Source organism: Branchiostoma floridae, chromosome 7 (genome assembly GCF_000003815.2).
Source record: "Branchiostoma floridae strain S238N-H82 chromosome 7, Bfl_VNyyK, whole genome shotgun sequence".
Classification (NCBI taxonomy): domain Eukaryota; kingdom Metazoa; phylum Chordata; class Leptocardii; order Amphioxiformes; family Branchiostomatidae; genus Branchiostoma; species Branchiostoma floridae.
Window position 1 is genome coordinate 11968676 of NC_049985.1, and position 24260 is coordinate 11992935.

General features: G+C 39.5%; 1 protein-coding gene across 1 annotated transcript in view; it reads right to left on the reverse strand.

Annotated features, from left to right (window-relative positions):
* LOC118419078 (arf-GAP with Rho-GAP domain, ANK repeat and PH domain-containing protein 1-like) overlaps positions 1 to 20864 on the reverse strand; it is a 50170-nt gene extending 29306 nt beyond the window's left edge. Inside the window, exons 1-5 of the mRNA XM_035825358.1 lie at positions 20426 to 20864; positions 19733 to 19926; positions 1994 to 3582; positions 1489 to 1542; positions 1024 to 1053 (exon numbers count right to left, since the gene is read on the reverse strand). Coding sequence (XP_035681251.1) covers positions 1024 to 1053; positions 1489 to 1542; positions 1994 to 3541 — 1632 coding nt within the window. The 5' untranslated portion in view covers positions 3542 to 3582; positions 19733 to 19926; positions 20426 to 20864. The remainder of the gene's footprint in view (positions 1 to 1023; positions 1054 to 1488; positions 1543 to 1993; positions 3583 to 19732; positions 19927 to 20425) is intronic.
* Between the last annotated feature and the right edge of the window lie 3396 nt (positions 20865 to 24260).

A 24260-nucleotide genomic window follows, 5' to 3' on the forward strand; every position in this document is an offset into this window, starting at 1 on the left:
CCTTGTTGTCCCTGTACAGCTGCTGATACATGTATGTGCTGTTGCTACATGTAACGCTAGTTCACTTTTATATGTGGGGTGACCTATCTTGTTGTTTTTTGATAACATCTATCTAAGGTGGTCAGGTCAATAGATGGTGGTTTCAAATTGCAAAATATTAAAAATATTGCATTTTGAAAGCACCGTCCGTTAAACAGATAAAAAAATTATCCCTAATACAAATGTATACAGGTTACCCTATGGATAAAGGTGAACTAACGTTACATGTACTGCCACAAATGCAAAATGTTGCTGCAAGCTTTGAAATGAACGCAGTTCAGCAAAACATAGACAGACTCAATGAGCTTCTCTCAGTCTAGCATTTTACGTTTCGCACTTTGAAATTATTTGATATTTCATACTTTGAAACTATTTGAATGTAATCCTACCAGTACATAAAATGTTACATTTTCAGTGCACTGTGCTACTAAGGGTGTTTGTGTGTGATGTCATACCTCCCTTGCTGGTTATGGTAGAACCTCGCAGAATCAGAATAAATTTGTATGCATATAGTGTCATAATTATGTGACTGTAATTAATGAACAAAACCAAATTTAGACTGATGGATGGCTATTCCAGCCAGATTTCACAATTCAGCATGGGGGACAATACTTTGTAATGTCAAATAGTAACATATCGACTATCATAATTCCACCGGGTGCCATAATACCACCACCTCAAAAAAACGTTATGTAGAGGTCTTCCCAAGATTGTCTTGAACACTGAATGTTAAATTTCTTAAATGTAATACAATTCAGATATTAAGACAATCTTGAGAAGGCCTCTATAACAACGTTTTTTGAAGTGGCGGTATTATGACACCTTGTGGAATTATGAGAATGTATTTTACATGTATTACAATGCAATGACCTGAGTGCAAACATCCTACACATAAAGTGAATACAACTACAGCAGCTGCAGTGGAGAGGAAAGCCATGGAGCAGTGAGATATGGGAAATGTGGCACAAGTTATATTCCTCCCACCTCTCGGTTTGACCCTGAAAACATGTAAGACTTGAAAGGAAAAAACAGAAATGTTAGAAGGGGCAAGGGTAAAGCAAGGTCAAATTGGTCTGGAAGAGATATTACAACAAAATTTGGCATAATAATATTCAGAATGAAATATTTTTGTAATTGCTCATACTAAATCATAAATCAAATTGTAAAGGTCACTGGTTTTATAATGCCACAGTGGCTACATTTTATGATTTTGTGTCAAGTATGTGTTACAATGTCCATATTAAGATGAGCTGGTTTCTAAAAGAAGACATCTACATTTTAAAGAGAGGTGCAACATATCATAAATACTATTAATTTTGTGCAATCATTGCCAGTCTTGGAGTTATAAAAATACATAGGAAGAGGCTGTTAAAATAAACCAATCAACGTGATTTAGCAATGAACTTTTAAAAGGCTTTTGATTGATAAAAATGTACTATATTATCTTACCGTTGCGCTCGATATAGGAATGCTCTTGCACTCTTCTTCATCATCATCCTCTGTCTGCTCAAAGTGTAAAAGAAAGTGGTATCAATTATTTCAATGTTTAATTCATACAGTAATACTTGAGTGCAAAGTGTATAACGGCATCTTGTTCAAAAGTCATCTGAAACTGGCAAACTCTTGAACTATAGCACCTTTCCTAGTACAAGATTCCAAAATGGTAAGATTAACCTTGAAACACCCCCTGACACAGACTCATGAATATATATGGTGTCTGGTATTTCACAGTGATTTCCCCAAAGGGCAGTGTTACTGCTCCCCATAGGGTACAGCAAGGTCAAGTGCAGTGGTCTAATTTTATATTGTAGCAATTATCTCGCTACTCTGGCTGTACATCGCCATGAATTCTTAGATATGGGGATATGGGGAGATTCCTGTAGTCTGGGATCACTTACGATGAATTCACAAGAGGGAAAAATCATTCTATCATTTAACTTTAATGACATCTTACCGGTGGCATGGTCCAAGGAGTCGATGCCCCTCCAGCATCAATGTCGTCCCCACTATCTGACAGGCTATCACTCTGATCGTAGGTGACTGTTTCGTATGGCGAAACATCTTCCCCAGCCATGGCCGACATTTGATTTTGCACTTCTTCCTTGGATTCATACACATCACATGCCACCATTTTCATTCTGCTGTTGCTGTTGTTGCCTCTGCGAGACAGTTGAATATCCTCATACACATCTGGCTCCTCGTTGGAAGGGGTGTTTTTCTTCTTGGCGGGAAGTTGGGGATGGGGCGGTGGCCACGTCTTGCTTACATTTGATGATGTAGGTTGTGAGGACGGCAATTGTACCGTCTGCGTAGCTTGGTTAATTTGTACCTCCTCATATGGATCTGGAACGTGAGTTACTATTGTCAAATCAGGTGCAACGTCGTCATAGACATTTTGTGTCCGCTTGTTGCGAAATGGCAAGGGCGGTGGAACAATTTCATTTGGCTCGAGACCAGCATTACCACCATCACCTTCTTGGCGAGGAACTACAGCAGGTGGCCTATCTGGGATGGCAGGAGGCCTACCGTTCCCTTGTAGCTCATCATTGCTGTAGACATCTATGTGGCTTTCGCGCGCTACTTCATCGTACTGCGGGTTGTGATGCCCGCCATTGCCAATAATCCGAAACTCAGTTTTTGGTGGAACTACACGTGCTGTAGGTTCATCCTTTCTACCATCATGTCTACCTTTGTCGCTGTCTGTTGTGGATTGACTAAAGCTGTTACTGGCTGATGTAACATTATCTCTGTTAATGTTTATTGTGTCATCCTGCACTGCTGGGCTGTTTTCAAATTGGGATTCCTCAAGATCGCCATGCATGGACTTAATACCGTCCCTACGGAGAGACTTCTTGAGCTTTGTCGCATCTTCATCATTTCCTCCTTCACTTAGAGTTCTTGGGAAGGTTTTTTGCTGGCGAGGGAGGTTACGCGGTTTTGGCGTCGGCTTCGGTCTGTTGGGTTGAAGCAATTTACCATCATTCTGAACCGGCTTTGGTGGAAGGTTTCTCGGTTTTGGAGTAGGCTTAGGTTTGGATGGCAGCTGCCCATCTTGTGGTGCATTTGGGGGAGAGGCTTGCGGAGGGAAAACTGGTGGGGAAACAACCTTTTTCTCTTCTTCGGGCGTTGGAGAGGGTGATGGTGACTTATCATTCGAAGCTTTCCTCATCTTAGGTGGAAGTTTCGGCGGCACAAGCTGATCCACAGCGCTATCCACGCTGCTTGTGCTTCCCGACAACAAACCTAGGGGGCTCGCCTCTATCGGGGAGGCGGCAGGCATCTTGACGTGACCTTCGCAGGAGATCGGCAAGTGTTTAAGGATTCGGCGGCAGTGACCCGGTCGGTTGATCCCAATCTGATGGAGGGTGTCGTCGTTGAGGTTGCAGCAGTCGCTGAGCTGCGTGTAGCCCTGGTTGGTGAAGAGTTGGACGTACACCTCGAGCTGGATGGCCTGCAGCCACTCCTGCACACTGGTCACCTCCACCTCCATGTTGGGGTCCATCTCAGCTCAACCCCGGGGGGACGCCATCAGTAGTGAAACACCTGCAGGTCAAAGGAGGAGGAGTTGTCAGCATTGGTCCAGGAATAATTACTCATATTGATGTAACTACTAGTGCGACTGTTACACAAGGCAATCATGATCAAAGATGGTAGACTCCATCTGCACCCCACTGCTTTGCATCACAGAGAACAATAATACAGGACTGAGGATGCACATGAATGGCAATCCTGCACTGCGTGTGTTCTTTCTCTCTCTCTCTCTCTCTCTCTCTCTCTCACACACACACACACACACACACACAAACACTGTAACTGCTTTTATCATAAATAACAGCTTAATTTAAGATCAAAAGCCTAGCATTATGATGGCAGAATTTTTCAATATGAATGATGCATATCATGCTGCAGAGTTAACGTTACGCTCACTTTACGTAAAACCATTGAAAGATAAAGGAAGTGGTAGATTTACACATGTACCCAGGACTTAATGCTGTTTATATATTACTGGGCGATATAATTGCAAGCAATTTCATGTAATTACGCTCACAACAGGTAAGAAGTATGATATCATCTATCTTATTACTTTCAAACACCATTTGTATATACAACAGCTACAAAATGTACCTTTCCTTAAGCTTGGTCTGCGCCGTTTCGTACTCAACACAAGAAATGCACAATTAATGCAATATTCATTTTTGATACTAGATACCTGCAGCTAACACTTCTTCCAAAACCAGAGCCCCAAAAAATTGTTTAAAATTTATGCATTTCAGGTTTTAAGATAAAATTCAGCTAAAATATATATCAACTACATGTACATGTAGCATTCCAAACATGCATAAAAAGTGACAAAACTCTTTTGATAGGATCTTTCTATATTTTAGGTACAATAATCAGTGATATCCTTCAGTGGTCGCAGGCAATCAAATCCTGCCACAGGCTATAGCTATGACGCATGTTGTAACGTCACATTCTAAAGAGGAAGCTGTTCAAATTTGAGTAGTCTGGAAATTACTTTTGAGATGGAAAACAGGACTGCATCATTGAACTATAGAAATGTATATACATGTACCAGGTACCAGGTACTGTGCCTTGCATTTACAACATGAATGGTTCACATAAACTATTGAATAGACCACAAATGTAGAGGAAGTTATGGGAAGCAAATATGATATGGAAGATGTAAAATATATCCAATAATTGGCATAAAATATATCCAAATGAATAATTGGCATAAAATATATCCAATAATTGGCATAAAACACTGAGCTGTAGTTTGGTGAAATAAAATGTTATCAAATTGTAAGGTTACATTTTCAAACCATATTTGGAAGTCCATTGCTGTTTGAAAGCTTACCCTCATCAAGTAATGAGAATTACAAATATACATAATTAAAGTGTACTACTGTATGATAGGGAATGGGTCATTAAGTGTCTGTATTTATAAGGGTGATTTTACGGTAGCTCACACTTTTATTGGAGCCATTAAATCAGCCGTACATGTCTGCCACAAAGAGAAAGGTCAGAACAGTTTAACTTTAACCCTCTCACATCTGAGCCAGACTTAGGCACCAGATTTGCATTGATTATAGGGTTATGTTGCAGTGTGAAGGTTAATTTTGCATTGATTCTGAACTTAAGTTCAACTGCTCTTAACAGGAAAAACTATTTCTCCCTTTACATGAAAGAATTTGAATTCCTGCATGCGTCCGGTATGTGCAACTCCAGAGCAAATTTTGAGGAGTCTAACAATATCTCTCTCTTGATTAAAAACGTCACATTCTAAGCACGTTTAAGAGCTCCAAATCAATTATTCTTTTACGGTTTCTCACTGAAGTGGTACCGCTAGACTTCAAAGACATTGTTACTGACTCCCGGCCCCTAGTGGTTAATTTGTTTGGACAGATTCCCACTGAGAGTTGTGTGATGGTGTTCAGCACCAAGGACAGAGCTAACCCTCCAGAACGCATAAGTAGGCCGGTGGATGTGCAATCAGCACCAAGGACAGAGCTCCAGAACATATAAGTAGGTCTGTAGATGTGCAATCAGCACCAAGGACAGGCTAAGAACACACATAAGCATAGAAGTACAGAAGTACTGAAATATTTTCATATTGTGTGATGGATACTATACGTTATGATACTCAAATGGCTTGATTCAAACTAAGTATGTCTTGTTCTAGTTCATGATGCTCCTAATGATATACTATAACACTACCACAATGTCTGCATATGCTTCAAGCAATGGAAGTAAATACAACGACATTACATTACAACTAAAAATCTTCCAGGTTCTAGCAACTCCTTTAGTTTTGTCTAACTCATATGTTAAGAAAATATAACATTGTATGTTAGATTCACTGCATTCTAACTATTTTAGTATTTATAGTATTCCTTTATAACCCTGTCCTTTCAATATGAAAGCTGCTGCAATATATTTCTATCAAGGGAAAGGGAAGTAAATTTGGACACTGCAACATTGATATGGTGCTAACATGACGTACATCGGGATGTACATTGTAGAAGGTGGATCCTGGACCTATCACACCAACATGACCTTATAAGGCATTGGCCTGCTTTTACGATGTGTACCATCAATCAAGTATTCACTACTTTACACATGTACTTTGTAGGTGGTCGTGGTGCACCAGTTATAGGAAATTGAAGGGCCTGTTCTCAAGCGTTGTTTTATATCCACCTCAAAATTCAGTTCTGTGAGTTCTTTTTATCTTTAACTTATTATAAGTATTGGGTATTTTTGGAATGTTGTTAATTTGAAGATGAAAAACACAGTAAACACATTTGACAAAATCTGTTTTGCTACAGTCTGTAGATAAAACAAACACATCAAATATAATCAAAATTGTTCCTTATTTTCTAATTATTACTTGCTATATTTTTAAGAAATATAACATTATGACATTATACTATTTATAGATCAAACTCCAGTGACGCTAGTTCACCTCTATCCATTGGGTAACCTATATCTGTTGTTTTTCAAAACAGAGTATTAGGCACATCAAGCCGGCGGAGGGTAGTTTTAAACTGCAATATACTGAAAATATTGCAACTTGAAACCAACGTCCATCGACGTAATATCCCCCAATACCCTGTTTTTAAAACCAAAGCAATGGATATAGGTTACCCAAAGATAAAGGTAAAATAGCGTTACATGTACCGAAGTGACTTCAATACACACAGGTGGCTCTGGTATGCAAATGAGATAGAAAGCTAGGCACAGGTGGCTTTCATATGCAAATGAGATAGCAACCCATCTATCTGTGACCGATCTGGAGGACTAACTTCCACTTTCGTCTACAAATCACCCATAATCCTTTACCCATGGGTAGCGTTTACCTAAAAATCACGCCCGGATTTCTGCACTGGGGAACACTAAAACATCACAGGGCAAAATTTTATGTTTGTGTATAGGTCAAAAAATGTATCAACCTGTAAGTCGCTTTCCCTGGTGTGAAATTTCCAGAGGTAACGTGAGAAATCACAATGTCTCAGCAGAATAGTCTACACTCTCTCAGCAATGTTGAATCGATTGTACTTGATCACCTATAGATCAAAATTTTGGTTACGTTTTAGACATCTCTAATGATGTTATTTTAGTACTATGATGATAAGCTTGTTTAAGCATGATATCAAAGGTTCCATACAACACTAGCTTAAAAAGTAACACTTGAACCTTGAAATAATGCTAGAAGCAATATTGGTTAACAATAAAGAAATAACTTCCAATTCTACTTACAGTTTCAAATACAGAACATAAGCTTGGCATAAGTGTAGATGGTCTATGTGCTCAAATTGCTTGACTGTTCCCTCTTTTTCTCAAGGATTGTACATCACATGTACTGTTAGCACGACCTGGCTAAAAATTTAACAGTCACTGTGGTAAATACATCACAACTATTTCTATACAAATATAGTGTGCACCCATAACTATTTGTATAGAATACCTTACCTTGCACCAAAACGGCACAGTCTGAAATGACATTTCCTCCAGTGTTACCTGTTGTGCCGGGAGACATGCAACTTATGAATATGACAATTTAATCTACTTTTGCATACCTCGTCCTTTGTTAAAGGAAAAGGGGGGGATTCCGGGGCCAACGCCCTCCTCGGAATGAGAATAGTCATGAAGTGCATGATGCCATCTATGTGCAGAAGTGCCCCAGAGGCATGGAAAGGTGCAATTAGATTAAATGGCACAGGGCAATAAAGACGGATAGGCAATATGCCGAAACAGCTTCCTATCGATACACCAAATGGATGGTTGCGAGTGATGCCGATACAGCAGAATAATTGCGCTGCCGTCTGGGCTTTATGGTAAGGTCATCCACGGTAACAGGCAGGATCCATGTGACCATACGTGGCTTTGGGCCTTATGATGACAACATAGTACAGTCGGTCCAATATCAATACAGAAGGATATTCTGCACTAGATATAATCAGAGATTTTTCTAAGAGCATCCTGAGGGAGTGAAGCTACAGAGTGAGGGGATGTTATTTTTTCCCCTTTTCATGTGGAGTTTTATAATTTTATTTTTAGTTAAAATGGGGTTAAGATGGGGAATTCTATCTCTTAGAAAGGCTTCTGAATGTAAGGGGGGAATTACTATCAGACAGGTCACAGTTAAAGACCTTTAGGCTAGTTTTATTCCCTGGACAATCAGAATTTTATGCTTGTTGGAGAATCTACTCAGCTCAGTAATTATGGGGCATAGGGTTAGAATCTGAGGGCACATATAGCACCCCTCTTCCCCTATTGGCCTCTTCAGAAAAAAAACCCCTGATACTCAGGGCTATCAAGGCTGTCACACATTTTGTAATCGAATGACTATACATTACTGATGTCTACAGGGTATGTTCATATAAAATGTAATCCACTTCTTTTAACATGTACTTTGTAAGCCGGACCTGATCATGCTCTCAACAGAGGATGACGGCCAAACTGACCCTTGGAAGGTGAACTACTGTACTTCCATTACTCCTATCACTATAACCTTTGGTTTCAAGGTTTCTAAACACAAAGAATCTGCAGCACTGTACATGTACCCCTATGCTTTTGACCTGGATCATGCTATTGGGGCAAATTCAGCCAGATCTGGAAAATTCAGTTTGACCAAGCACCAGGCCTAGGCCTAGGCCTGTAGAGACAAACTAGTACCATTTCCAACTTTGGCAACTATTTTCCATTGCCTTTAGTCATGTTCAGCGTATTTCTGCTCTGAAAGGTGGTTAAACTTTAAAGCTCGCCTACCAATCCAACGTGATGAAATATCCGATTCTCAGAGTAACACAATATCACGGCCATGTATGTTGGCAGCTTGGGTGAAACAGCTGTAAATGTTACTTTCCATGAAACTGTTCTGCTGCACGTCAATAAATCACGCTTATCAAGATGAGACGGTTCACCTTCAGGGTGACCATGGGGGAGGGAATACAAATGAGTTTGGCTGACATTTCACTGAAAGGTTCTAACACTGTAAGGACAAAGAAGAATCTCACAGATAGAAGAGGTAGACTAAGTGATAAAGAATGGGTTGACAGGGGGTGCAACTTTTCCAGTGCAATATTTCACATTTTGCACATTTATGTGCAAGCACGTCTAAGCCTAAGCATGATGGGGAACGATATATGACAAAGCGGATAGTGAGTGTGTGAGTCCACAGTTAAACTGAACTTATCAGTGCTTCTAGTATGGGTAAGAAAAACATTCTAGACAAAAATACGCACACTCCCTCAGTGTCAACAGATCAGACTTTGGTTCAAAACTACATGTCTGTAAATATTGTTATTCCATTGATATATATACAAAATGTATAGCCTAGCAAAATGTTTCTTGGATATCATTTCTGTTCAAATCAAAGTACATTGTAATCGAAATTACTTTCATTCAAACAGAAAAGAAACTGCATATTACAATGCATAATTTCTATCAGGCATTGAATGGAAAATTACGTTTACTGAATTGTTTACTGAAATCAATGTGATTTTTCTAGAAGGCAATATTGATCTATGAACATAGATATATGTTATTATCATATTGATCTAAAATAATCATCAATATGTCTTGTTAACTGAATTTGCTGAAAAGTACAATCAATAACTAAATTATATCCCCAGACAATTCAACTTTCAAGCTACAATAAACTGAATTACTGGATATACATGTAACGCTAGTTCACCTTTATTCGCAGGGTAACCTTTATCCGTCCTACCTAAAAACAGGATATTTAGAAATATCACATAGATGGACGATCGTTTCAAATTGCTTGTTTTTTTCAATGTAATGCAGTTTGAGACCACCATCAGTCGACTGGCTATCCCGAAATACACTGGTGTTAGATACAACGGATAAAGGTTAACTCACGAATAAAGGTGAACTAGCGTTACATGTATAACTTTAAGGTACAGAGATTGCTTTGGAACATTTTAGTGACATCCATGGTTTACATGTACTTCAGCATCACTATAATCAAACAATAGACATTCTACACAGCAGTGATGTTAAGAAGAGTGATGGCTGTCACTCAAATGTCTAGATTAGCAATCTCCATAATTTTACCTACTTTGTATAAAGAAATCATGGTTGAATTTTGTTATTTCCCAAATGTCTAACCTTCCTGTAGTTCTCCAGTAAAGAGTTAAGAAATTTTAAGCTATGCTTCATGATATATTATGCATTGATAAGTAGGATTCCAACATCATTGCAGAGCGGCATTATCATGTTTATACATGATCGTATGTTACATGTAAGACCTAAATACATTTATGTACATATATCATTCTCCTTTTCCATGCATTGGATATTGGTCTGCTTTGTGCTTGCTATGACCCTTAGCAAAAAAAAATGGAAAAATGCTCCTCCCCCCCCCCCCCAAAAAAATGCTCAACCAAACAATAATGATCACAGTTATTATGTTTTGCACTAAAAACTCTCCCAAAACAATACTGATCAACTGTAAATCATACACCTACGTATACAAGTTATCATTGACAAAACACTTATCACAAAACACTTATCATGCTGGACAGAAGTTACTGACAAGATCTGCACTGAAATCTAACAAGAGTTTAGAGTGCCAAAGACTACATGTGTAAGTAGGCTTGATGTCTTAAACATGCATGTACTAGAACCAGTAATACTGTTAGTATCCACATGGCATGCCCATTAAAAATGGAAATCCACATTGTCCTGGAATCAGCGCATGGCTACAACAATGGCTAGTATGTAATGCCAATTCACCTTTATCCGCGGGGTAACCTATATCCGTTGTCTCTAAACATAAGACATCTAGGGACATCAAGTAAATGGACGGCAATGTCAAATTGCAACATTTTCACAGTTGTATAGTTTGGAACCGCCGTCCGTCGACATGATGTCCATAAGTACCGTGTTTTTAGAAACAACGGATATAGGTTATCCGCGGATAAAGGTGAACTAACGTTAGCACAATTTCCATCCAGATCAATGTTTTTATGAGCGACAACCACTACATACCTCATAAACCTGGCATGTTGTACCACATGCGGGTATTCTATCACAGTATCGGATTGTTAGCTGCATGGCTGAGGTTTCAGGTATACAATCTTCCATCTATCACTCTTCACTTGATATCAGAGGACATCTCAAGTTCAATAGGAACCATCATACATCAGCCCTCCAGGAAAGATTGGAGGAAGGTTGTGCGCGCTAACCTATTGATTCACGAATCTGTCTTTGCATTATAACGCTAGTTCACCTTTATCTGCGGAGTAACCTATATCCGTTGTTTCTGAAAACGGGTATTTAGGGATATCAAGTCGACAGACGGTGGTTTCTACATCACAAAACAATGTCAATAATCATGGTAACACCTGCATATTTTAGGGCAAGTTAATTTGCATATCATGATTGGGGTTTAATTTGTCAAAGACTGTAAAACAGCACTGTACTCATCAAATTCTAGTCACTCGGCATTTTATTAACTTGAGGCTTCTTGCAATTGTATGACCTTGGGGGCAACTTCAAGTTCAAATCTACAAAATGGACAGTCATTACGAAGACCTCATCCTCTGGATTGTAAAATATACGAGGGGGATTGGTCACTAACGTGTACAGAAGGGGCCATCTACATGTACATCAGGACATACCAAGTATCAACAGAAAGGGGCATGGTATGATTATACCTTTAAGTTATCAAGTCCAGCTAATAAATGAAGTAAAAAAATTAAGATAACATTCTGCAATATTCACCAGTTCTACATCCAAGAATATGCATAACATGATACATAATCCAGTCTATACCTTAACGGTACAGTAAGTTAAGTGCATTCAGTTTTGTGATAAAGTAGCTGTCTCCTCATTTTGACAGGGCTTGGTTTCAGGAATTTGTCGCTGGTTCTTGCTATCTTGCAAAATATTGAAATTGATGGGAGGGCATAATAGGGGTCATACCATACCCCAGTGGGTGATATGGCAGTGTCCTAATATTTGTCTGAGGCCTCATAAAGAGTCAGAGATGTATCCAGCATTTATGGACAGTGTACATTTATCATTTCATACTATTTTCCTACATTGATTTCAGTTATAAATGGTACCAAATATGAACAGAGGTTTTCTGAAGACTGGTACTGTCCCTGTGTTGGGTAGCCTGGGTACCATATGATTTCTAATGGGGCTCCTTACACTCACTACCCTTATAAAATACTTATATTTTTTATGGTAGCAAGTGTAAGGAGCCCCAGTAGAAATCGGATGGTAACCAGGCTATGTGTTGGTGGTCTGGACAAGTGATTTGCTTCCTTTCTGGCCTAGAGATTGACATATTGAACAGATGAAGACCACTTCTTGAGTTGCATCCTGCTTTCTAATGTCTTTCCCAATCCCTTCTTGAGTTCTTCTACTTTCTAAGAAAACTCCCTTTGATGACTCACTGAACATCTGATGCTAGTGTTATTATAATGGTGACATTCCAATACAACTGCCTGGCTTCATCCAAAGGTTTTGGATGATTAACCCAGTTCAGCAACTGTGAATTACTATCAGCTTTCATGAACATTTTGGGGCCTTTTCCTTTGGATACCGAATATGAAAAGAATTCGGAAATCATCAATTAAAAAGGAGCAACTGTCAACCTTTTGATTATTCAGATTCTATATTTTACCCTTCATTTACAAATTTATTGAATTGTAGCTTGCAATAATAGGAGCGCATAACTCAATTGTCTGTGTATGACACTACTAGCATGCACAATTGCTTTAATGGAATTGAAATGACAATTTGGTCTGACAATTTCTCCTTTTTATAACTATATTATCACATTGTACAATGGAATATAGAAAGTCACTGTCTCCAACCCTTCTAATGAAATGTTCCTTAACACCCCTCCAATTTTCAAATGGTACAGCCCTTAGAGGAGTATGAAATATGGATGAAAGTATGGCATTGATGAATACAAACTACAAGAAACTCCAAAGGATATCATTCATAGTTCAAGACCTACACAGGCAGTATCCATTTCCATTTGTTACAAATATACAATACAATAATGTTTGAAAAAGAATATAAGCAAAGACAAGAAAGTTTATATGAATGAATGAATGAATTTATGTTAGTTCACCTATATCCGTGGGATAACTTATATTCGTTGTTTTAAAGAATAGGTATCTAGGGTATATGAACCCGACAGACATGTGGTTTTAAATTGTAACATTGTCAAAATATTACAGTTTGAAACCACCGTCCATCGGCTCGATAACCCTTTAATACCTTGTTTTTAAAAACAACGAACATATGGCAGTTATGTACATATTATCAGTTTACAATTATAAATTTATGTAATGAAGTTTTAAAAGAAGCTAAAAAGAAGACTTAAACATTCAGCCAGCAATGAGCCAAAATATCTGTTACTGTAGTAACAGTATACTCAGGAAAACATGGGATGAAATGTTCTTAGTAGTTTCCATTACTTGCCTCAACAACACAGCGACCGGATTTCCAACATGTTGGAGTGTGCTCATCCTTCCTTGATATGCACTATGCGGCACGTTGCCTCGTACATTAGTGGCACTTTAACGGCACAAATGGACGGATCTTCAAGCACAAGGACTTATTCGTTCCCATTAGAGCCCTCCATATTGCAAATGGCTGGCATTACGGAAAAGCCCCAACCTACATAGGGGTGGTAATTTCTGCATCGGTTCACCACTGCCTCCCTTCAAACAATTATGATACAGGCTATTCAGCAATAGATGCAGAACACAGTGACTGATGATGATTCAGCAATGGCAGAATAATCTGACTTGAGCCTATCTCGTCATTTTAGAGCTGCACATTTTGCTGCAAAGGGTATGGAGGGGTTACAAAACTGCACAAGTGTGAAATTAAAGTATATCATAATCATTAATTTTTGACGATGCTTTAAACTCACAGGCCTTAACTAGTAACTTCAATCATAGGCCTCAAAATAGTATAATATTGTGGCTGCAACATTAACTCCCCACATTCAGTTGCTTAAATATTCCGAAAAAGTAACGGTAATAGGATCCTGAAAGAACACATTTAGTTTTTCATTACCGCCACTAGATTAGAATAACGTTATAAAGATTAGAAAGTTTCATTTCAGATTCAGACCAAAGTCAAGACAAGAAAAATATCCTTTTTTATATTTTGTACTTAAAAATACATGGTTGTCCCTACATTCTTTTGTTAAGGCCAGCCCAACCTAACAACAGACTTTACTGGACTGGGTATAATGTTGGTAGCAAGTAAGCCCACATGGCTTAAGTGGTTTAAGGATCTGACAGCATGTACAAGGCACCCACTGGAGTCATCTGTCCAGGGATTACTGTACATTAAACCTGTCTTAATCAATAGTACTGGGAGGGGGGTGAAGTCCTGAACTCACTGTGATGTAAAATCGCTATGAGTATGGTGGGTCTTTTCTTCCTGAACATTCTGTTCTAATTGTCTGAAAACCCCTTCAATCAAAAGAATTTTCAAAGTACACATAACAACATGGGATACTTCTATTCTCCCAGGCATTTCCTACAACGGCCAATGTCAAATTTGTTGTACGATATAAGGTATATGACATTCTTGGGAGCTGGGACAGTTGAGAATATACCATGTACAAATTTCATCTGTCTCAATGTGGTAGAAAAGCTTCAAAATCCAGCTTGTCAATAGCTGGTTCGGTCATAGCCTTGCTGAAAATCAAACAACAATTACACAAGAAAAATCGCACAATAAACGTGACACATGCACCTTATAAAAAGGCAAGGAAAAGAGAGAAAGAGCTAAAAAGCTTGCGTACTCACCATGTTGCCTGTACATTTTGTACATGTATGTTCAAGTGAATTTCACAACAATGGATTCAGTACAAGCTATTGCATGGCTACAACCACTAGATAGAGGCTGCCATGTGCATATGAATGACTTGGATGAAAAATTACTGAAGATTGGAATGTGACAGACCAGGGAAATGAGTCTAGCAGTCCTACTTTAATATGTAACACCCTTGTTGCCTTGCAAAATGATAGAACAGAGCAACACTGAATGGCTGCCCAGATACTAGGAGTTTCACCTGCAGCCATGGTTGGCAAATCTCCAAGAACAACTTGGAAAGTGCTCAACACTCTTACAGAACTGTCCTCTGGGGTTCTGGGGTTCTCAAGGTTACAGTCATCTTAAACTGATGAGTCTTATACTGCTGGTGCACTCAAGGACAAGCTCTGACCTAGAAAATCCCTGATCCCAGGAATTTTGTGCGTGTCATAATCATATTTGAGAATGTTCAAAAACTGTATATGACGCAAAATCTATTCCACAAAACAGCCCTGTATCTGTAATGCCATATATTGTTCTCACGGATCCTTTGGAGTAGCAAGCTAATTCAGTAAACGCACCTACGACAGTTAAAATGGCTGAGTATCAGATGCTGGCATTGTAGTGTTATATGACATATGTATACGCATTCTGATCATGTGTATAGTAGACACTCAGAGTCAGAGACATATTTTTGTCCCTTTGAAAGGAAAGTTGATCAAATGAAAGCTATTATGAGTCACTGGGTGGTAATTCTAATGAAAAGGCTATATCATCATGTATTGGAATATATTAAAGAAAAAGGGCAATTGCAATTGCTATTACCAGTATGTATGGGCATGATGGTTCAAGTAGCTTTAAGTCTGGCAAACAATTTTTGAAATTTTGATTCGTTACCCTCCCCACACATCAAGATTCCTAAATGGAATATTCCAAAGTCTCCAGTCATACAATAGTATATATCTATTAGGTAATGTTATATGCCTGACTTTAAAATTCTATAGACTGATGTCTCATCTGGTCTAACTTTCTTTTTGCTGGCTAACAAATTAAAAATATCACTAAATATTTTATGCAAAAAAAAAACTACCTCGGCATGGAGCAGGTTAAACAACACTACGTGACCAGGATATTATCTCCAGCAGTGTGCATCAATACAGATGAAACATTCCTACGGGTCGATAAAGTGATCATTGCCATAAATTATTGGTCAGGTTTCAATCTATAGGGGAGGGGGGCAAAGTACCACCACAGAATTCAGCCTGGTGTAAAAAGATGTCAGTCATTGAATGTAGAAATTTCAAAGCAACAAACCACAAACAGTTGGAAACTTTTTTTTTTTAAAGTATACTTGTGTTTAAGCTTTGACTGTGACAGTTTATGTGTCCAACCCTTTTTTCCACATAACACTAACAAGTTAATCTGTTTCAATGACCAAGATTGGTATAGAATAACCAGGACTCTAGCCTGGTTACCAAACCCCAGCCCGATCTCAAGTATCTATCGTGAAAGATATCTGAGGTTGGGGTATGGTCTCCAGGCTACCAGGACTCTAACTCCATCCATGTTAATAATTTCCAGTAAAGATGCACACCTGTTATAAAACTTAATTACAATTACTTAACAGCTATCTAGCTTTGTTTGCACACAGGTTATATTACCAGACAACTTTGTACAGGGGAGATCTAAAGTTAACTGAACCATATTGTGTAACAATCAGGTTTATTGTAAAACACAACTTTTCTTGTAAAGAAAATACAACTTCTAAGCTAAAATTAAAAAAGACAGTGAAAAACATGAACTTTACACTGTTTTTTTTGCAGGAAGATACTAGAGGATTTGGTTATGTTTTATTTTTGTGGCGGAAATGTAATTCTGTAGACAAATTTGCTGTGGTTTGAATCTGTGGTTGAGAAGTCACGGCACAGCAAAAATACAACCATCGCAGAAATTTTAAGGTTCATGGTCTTTGCTTGATTTCAGCGGAATGTGTTAGTCGACTATCCATTTGATCTTTGAGCCATGCTTTGTTTAAGAACTGATCACCTTACACATATTCAGCCAAGGCTCAGTCTATATTCAGAACATAAAATAACTTAAGATGAGCTTAACCAACTTTTAATTTGCACTCACAAAAAGTCTAGCAATAGTAGCATATAATATAGTTTGAAACAATGTATTCACAGATGATCTGTCTCAACACAAACACTTGAAAATTGTGGCGTGACTGGTCAAACCGTCTACAATACACTCAAACAATACACCGCTAACCCCTAAACCAACAAGAATGTCAACATAATACTTCCCGTTACATACTTGTCAGACGTGACGTTCCTTATAAATAATGATTATGTATCCCAGCCCTAGGCAAACAGGAAACACTTCAGTGTTCTAACCAGACTACTGTAAGGCCAGACAAACTTTCCCCCCATTACCCCCGAAGCAAAACTTGTTTCAGCTGGCTTTATTACACCTACACATGCTTATCACTTCTAAACTTTTCGCGCCAAAGCTCTAAGCATGTGTCGTGTGTTAGATCAAGGAGCTTATATGGTTAGATGAAATGAAACTGAGTTTATAGTTCCTTGATCAAACAAGATCGTATTTTCAGAGGAAATCTGAAATGTCCTTAAAACAAGCACCTGAATGTGAAATGTTTTAAGATTTGAAATTTCGGTGGTCTGACTTCTTATTTTTGAAGAGAGTAAGAATTGAAGCTTCTATATTGTTAGTAATAAAGTTATATGATGACAGAGCTCCAGAAAGATGGGAGACCTGTTACACTTTTTAATTGGATATGGTGACCCTGTAAATGTCATCACTAATTAGAGTCACGACTGATGTAATAAAATATTTCATTAGCACTAGCAGTCCCCCTATGACACAATCTAAATCAGAACATTAATTTCTTACCTTCTATATTCCCATTGAATTCATTAACTTATAGTCTTAAAGAGACATCAGAAAGTCTGAGAAATACAAGGAAGTCTGGTAATATGGAGATAATAGCTGAATCATGCAATGTTTGATAAGTACAACAGTTGCTGTACTTTTTCTAAAAAATGTTTAGAATGCTCTAATACATGTGCTACTAGTACTAGTACATGAGTCAGGCACTTACTGTTGCCCAAGCTTTGTCATGGTATCAATAGTCTAGATTTAACTATCAAAGTCTCACTTTCATATATGACTTTGTTTGCACCATTTACACTTACAGCGTCACTGTTAACTCTGTAATAATTTACAGTTTCACTGTTCTTAACTAGATAATATTGATTTTTGTTTGAGGAGCAAAGGTCTGCTAGTAGTAACTCCCACTTTGTATAAACAAAACAAGGGTGCGGGAGCCAAGATGCCCTGAGAAAGGTCAGATTTCCTGTCCTTCAAGTACACTGTATTGTTTTTCCATGGAGAGTCATGAATGTTGATCAAGCTTTAATACAAAGACAGACGTATCTATTAAAGAAGCTGTGCATGTCAAATAGCTTTTCTTGTCTTTCCAATGAATCCAATGTACAGTTTCTTCCACTCTTATCTCACTGTATCAAACCTACTTTTTCTACCACATTTCCTTCTGTATATACATCCCCTTACCATTCCATAATGATTTACTCCTCAGGAAGAACAATACAACATCGTTTCTCAAGCTGTAAACTATGGCAAACAATAGGTAACCAGTATTTGTGTAAGAAGACAATGCATTTTCGAATGGCGTGAAATGGACTATAATGTTATATGATGTGAGAGCGTGAAATTTTGTTGTGCACCATGATTGCTGGGGTTTCTATTTAACAAGAAATCTTTAAGATGTAACATGTAATACTCTCCTGGTACAGTCAAACCTGTATTAGGGGCCACCTCTACAGAGGGGCCACCTGTCCATAGTGGCCACTTTTTGTCGGTCCCTTGGGTATTTTATCTACAAGTTACCACCTCTATACAGAGGCCACCTGTCTATAGTGGCCACATTTGTCCGGTCCCTTGAGTGGCCGCTATAGACAGGTTTGACTGTATCAGCATTTGTTCTAACGTTATATGGTGCTCCAGTATAGGGGAATTGGATAGAACATGCATATCAGTCTCATAGGTGTTTAAAACTGCTGGTTATTTTGGATTATTGTTATCTGATTTCCTGATTACTACTTGTACCGCTAACTGATCATTTCAACCACCTGATAATTGTTTTCTCGCTGAAACCATTGTGCCATTTGTGGGATACATAAAGGCCTGCTATCACAAAACCGTTGCAACAAGAATTGACAAAACAAAAGTGAACAGACAGAAAGAATATCAAAACATTGACCAGTGACTAATATAACTTAATTGTATGTTTTGTCAAGGTGATTAGCCATATAACAAGATTTTAGGGTCTAAAACGAAACCTGTTGACAACAAAAGAAAACAACAAACTACTATCGTTTTCTTATGAGGAGAAATAACATGATGCGTAATTGCGAGGAAAAATCAGATGTGTCTCAGGAAATGTTTGTTTTGTCCCAATCTGATGGCGCCCCAAACAGGAAGTTAAATAACCCTCCCACCCCGAAAGGCTCTTATTCTTAAGGGTCATTTACAACATTCTACAATAAGTTGCTTTAAGACAAAAGTAAGAGAGCACAATTTCTGAAACATTTACTTTACGATACTTCTCTAGATCGTTTCTTGACGTTATCAATAATACTTGGGACACGAGCTGAAGCTATGATACCGAAACCCCCCATAGTGGACCCTCAAAAGGCCAAAATGCGACCTGTACCCAAAATTTTCATTGATTCCCACACAGCACACTGACCTTATAAACCTATTTCTGCAAAATCTACAGAAGACACAGTCTAAAACAACGCATTTTACATATTGAAAAGGACCCTCTAACCTTCTGTCAACGTAGGAGCGTCAGTAACTGCGGAGATCTCTCAAACTTGAGCTGGAATTTCGCGGAAATCGCGAGTTTTTCGCCCACACGTACGAAGGAGGGAGGTGCTTTATGCTGATCAACTTCCTGGTCTGATTGCGCATGTCAGGTCAGCTGACAGCGGGGGTCCCGGGCCGATGTGCTGCAGGGTTCGACTGAATCGCAAGAGGACGTTATTGATCGACTTAATATGCTCATTATGAAAATCTCCACACAGTTCGCGGTAGCGGAGATGAAGTGCACTTCGTTGTAATGTTGATTGCACTATGTATGTTCATGATAGATATACTCTATTTAGCTATATAGAATGTAGATTCCTTCACTCAAACATATGAGTAGCACTGACAAATTCATATTCCTCATGAGTTTTGACAAACCGATTATTGCTATTATAAAACCCATACAGTCCGGCTACATTTTCACCATTACCAAGAAGCGTGAAGAAGCAGAACTTTTGTGGTAGACATATGTTCTGTATTTGTTGTGACCTGTACCTAGCTTGGTTGGTCTTCATCATCAATTGACCGAACAACATTATAAGGCAAATAAAAATGTATTTGCCGGAGATATACAAAAGGATCTCTACTCCATATGGACGCAATGCATTGCGAACAAACAGCAAAATACTGTGAACGATAGACCAAGCCATCTTACCTTATATAACGTTAAGGTTAAGTACTCCTCTCACTCCTTCTCCACACTCCGGATCAGTCCCCTCCACTTCAGAACTTGATCTTCACTCCGGCTCCTCCACTCCACGAATCAGCACTTCCCATTGGAAGTAGTACTCCTTTATAGTACTGGTCGATCCGAGTCCACACTCTGCATCCGCAGTACATTGCACAGCTCTGTCCGGATTAGTCCTCCACGGATACCGCTTCCGAAGTCTTCACTCCTGCTCCTTCCCTCTAGGATCAAGTCAGCCGATGATTTCTCACTTTTCCCTCCGCTTCAGAGTACTTCATTCCCGACCGGCTCTTCATCGCTTCGAACCATACAGCACTCCTCATTCCGCCAGGTTAGTGCTCTTTATCAGAAATATACTGCCCAGTCCTCATCACTTCGCCCGTATGCCCGCGACCAGCACTCCGTCTCCCCCACCCCGAGACGGATCCCCTCCCTCAGCCCCCCACGTATTTGAGTGCATCATAATGCTCGCCGCCAGGTATGTCGATATACGACATCGCCAAAGGAGTGCCTGACTGCTCGCCCTCTGGCGCCAGAATCATGACCGGCATGTCCGTACGGCTGGTAATCAGGGCGACTTCCCTCGAGGTGAAATCCGCCAAAGCCACCGGCAGGGTGTCTGCTAGGTCTGAGCACCAGTGACCCTGCCTCGACAAGTTGTCGAGCTGCTGTTGGAACGCCCAGAAACCGCCCGTAACTGCTACAGAGAACTTCTCTGAGTGAGCTCGAATGTACTGGACCAGGTGTTGCCTTAACTGCTGGGCGGTGGTGACGACACTGGGGTCTCCTCTACCGAGTTGTCTGGCGGCGCTGGCGAAGAAACAATCCCCGTTACGGGGTACCGGGTCCAACTCATAACCACACATGGCTATGTTTTCTAGAAGGATTTCTTCTCGTGTCTTCTGGCTGAGTGTAGTCTGTCCACGTGATGGTCGAGGGGGCGAAACGGGGAGATTCACAGGTGCTTCAACGATTGATGAGCTACTTGTCAGTGAGGAGATGTCCACAACACTGTCAGCGCCTGAGAAGGCGTCCGAGGATGAGACTGAGCTGCTTGTGATGGCTACTGTGGAGGTGTCGAAATTACTACCAGCGTCTGTGAGGGTGTCCGGGACTTCATCTTCACATACTGAGCTGCTTGTGCTCCATGTTACTGTGGAGGAGTCGGAATTACTACCAGCGTCTGTGAGGGTGTCCGGGGCTTCATCTTCACATACTGAGCTGCTTGTGCTCCATGTTACTGTGGAGGAGTCGGAATTACTACCAGCGTATGAGAAGGTGTCCGGGGCTTCATCTTCACATACTGAGCTGCTTGTGCTCCATGTTACTGTGGAGGTGTCGGAATTACTACCAGCGTCAGTGAGGGTGTCCGGGCCTTCATCTTCAAAGACGGAGCTGCTTGTGCTGGTTACTGTGGAGGTGTCAGAGTCTGAGGGTGATGCAAGGACTGATCTACTTTCTACTGTTGATTTGGAGGTATAAGAGAAAGTATCAGCTTCTGAGTCGGCATCTGGATGTGCTTCAACTGGGGCGTCTTTGTTATCTTGTGTACCTGGCACACTGACTTGGTCAGAGCTCGCACTATCCTTCTTGCCTTTCAACTCACTGTTGAAGCACTTGTTCCATCCCCTCTTCAATTTTCTTGCTCGGGCTTTAATCTTTCTTTCAAACCTGCATGCACAGAAAATATCGTAACCTCATGCATCTACTCGTGTACATAACTTTGACGTGAGAGTCTTGTTATCAAGGCAAGCACAGAAGACAAAAAATAGACCGAAACATAGCAAACGTGAATCCAATAGTCAAGTATGAAAGGGTCTCGATATAACGTTAATTGAAACATTATATGACATTTTGGAACGTTGTATACAATGTACAATGATACGTTAAGTCGAAAACAACCTTCGGCAACCTATATCACGTACTCTTAAAACTGAAATGAGCAAACGCCAAGCGTCTACGCAGTGAACAGGTGTAACTAAACAGGTAATTGTTGCGCCAAGGAAGTTATAGGTTACGTTGAGCAACAAACATGCAAAAATATGAACATCCCAAATCGCAGAAACTACAAAATCTGTCTAAGTTCTGTCTTGCATAGTTTGTATATGAAGGAAGGAAATAAAACTGGCAGGACTTTTCGTCAGGTACTAGTATTTGGAAATCACCAACTTTGTTCATCCAACCCCCACTTAGGATGGGGCTACGAAATGTTTTCAAATGTGTCCCTGTATTGTTTCCATCTAGATATACAGTATTATCACAACCATATGTATATTTTCATAAGCTTGGTAGATCAAAGGATATGACATCTAAAAGTACTAACTTTGACCGGTTCTACTTCTCGTGTCAAATAACTACAATCCACACATCATTACGAGATTAGTGTAGAATGTACGAAGAAGCTATGCCTTTCGTCAGACGTCTGCCTTCATTTCACATCATCAAGTGAAATCTAAGTCGACATGACAATGAAGTGCATGACTAGATGAATGTATCTGAAAACTTCGTAGTCATGTTAACGTTACCCGTGTGTTTTACTTACCAACTCTCCTTCCACTGAGCCGGTACAACATCAATATCGACCGGGTGAACCCGGTTTTTAGATAACTTACAACCCATAATTGAGGGCTATCTTTGCGATCCCTATTCTTATTAGAAATAGAGAACTTCGTATTTATCAAGCGCTAGCGCTGTATCTGCGTGGCCAGGTTTGTTGACGTGGCTCATAAATCGCGATGAGTTGTTGTGATGACGTTCTAAGGAGACGTTTGTGACGTTCCAGAACGGCATACAGATAGCGCGAGCTTCCCATCATGCTTTTCGCACCCCGTAGTCCATTTCCAAACATAGAATTCAGAAAATTGATAATTGAACGTATGATAAGTCTGTAAAGAGCTTGATGTTCATTTCTTTTTTCAACTTATTCGACCTGAGTGTGGTATAATGATTCAATGATTGCCTGTATATGTGTATGTGTGGGCGAATGTGTGAGAAACTTTTGCTTTACTTTGCCTCGTTAGTTGAAATCTTGGCACTGTTGTACCTCTGCAAAGTGCGATTTTAATGATAAACCCCCATGCGCCTGGTACATTCATAACCTTACAGACAGGAATGACATCCGCCCGAGTTGCAGTTCATCGCGATTTTACTGGGAGGCGTGCATGAGGTCCGAATTCTTTCACTGCAACTTTGTTTGGCATTGATGTTCACAGCAAGCATTGAATTCGTTTTTGGACCTAATTCAAAGCCAAGTTGTTTTTCAGTCCCGTATCTAATGCATTAGTCTTAGAGGATTAGGGTCAAGCGTTTAACTCACTGAACATGACCTTGGAGATTAAGTACACCTGTTCTAGCTAGCGCGAGTCGGTTAGGGTCATGCACTTGGAAATATTTTGAGATACCGACAATATGTTTTCGCATATGCCATTTGAACACAACAATTTGTATAGATGAGGATGTAACAGCAATCACTACTACTCAATTGAGTGTTAATTTTGTAAAATCATAAAAGATTTCATCGACAATTTTCGAAGACAGTTGACATGAAAAAAGTCTTGTGTTTTCTTTTGACATGTCAACAGGAAGAACGATTGTCTTTAAATTTTTGTAAAAGAACAAAAGATTTCAGAGAACGTTTTCCAAGACAGCTGACATCAAAAGGGTGTCTTCTTTTGACTGGAATAACGATTGTCCTTGCATTTTTGTAAAAGCACAAAATATTTCAAAGAAGGTTTTCCAAGACAGCTGACATGAAAAAAAAAGAGGGCTGTGTTTTCTTCCGTCAGGAAGAGCGATTGTCCTT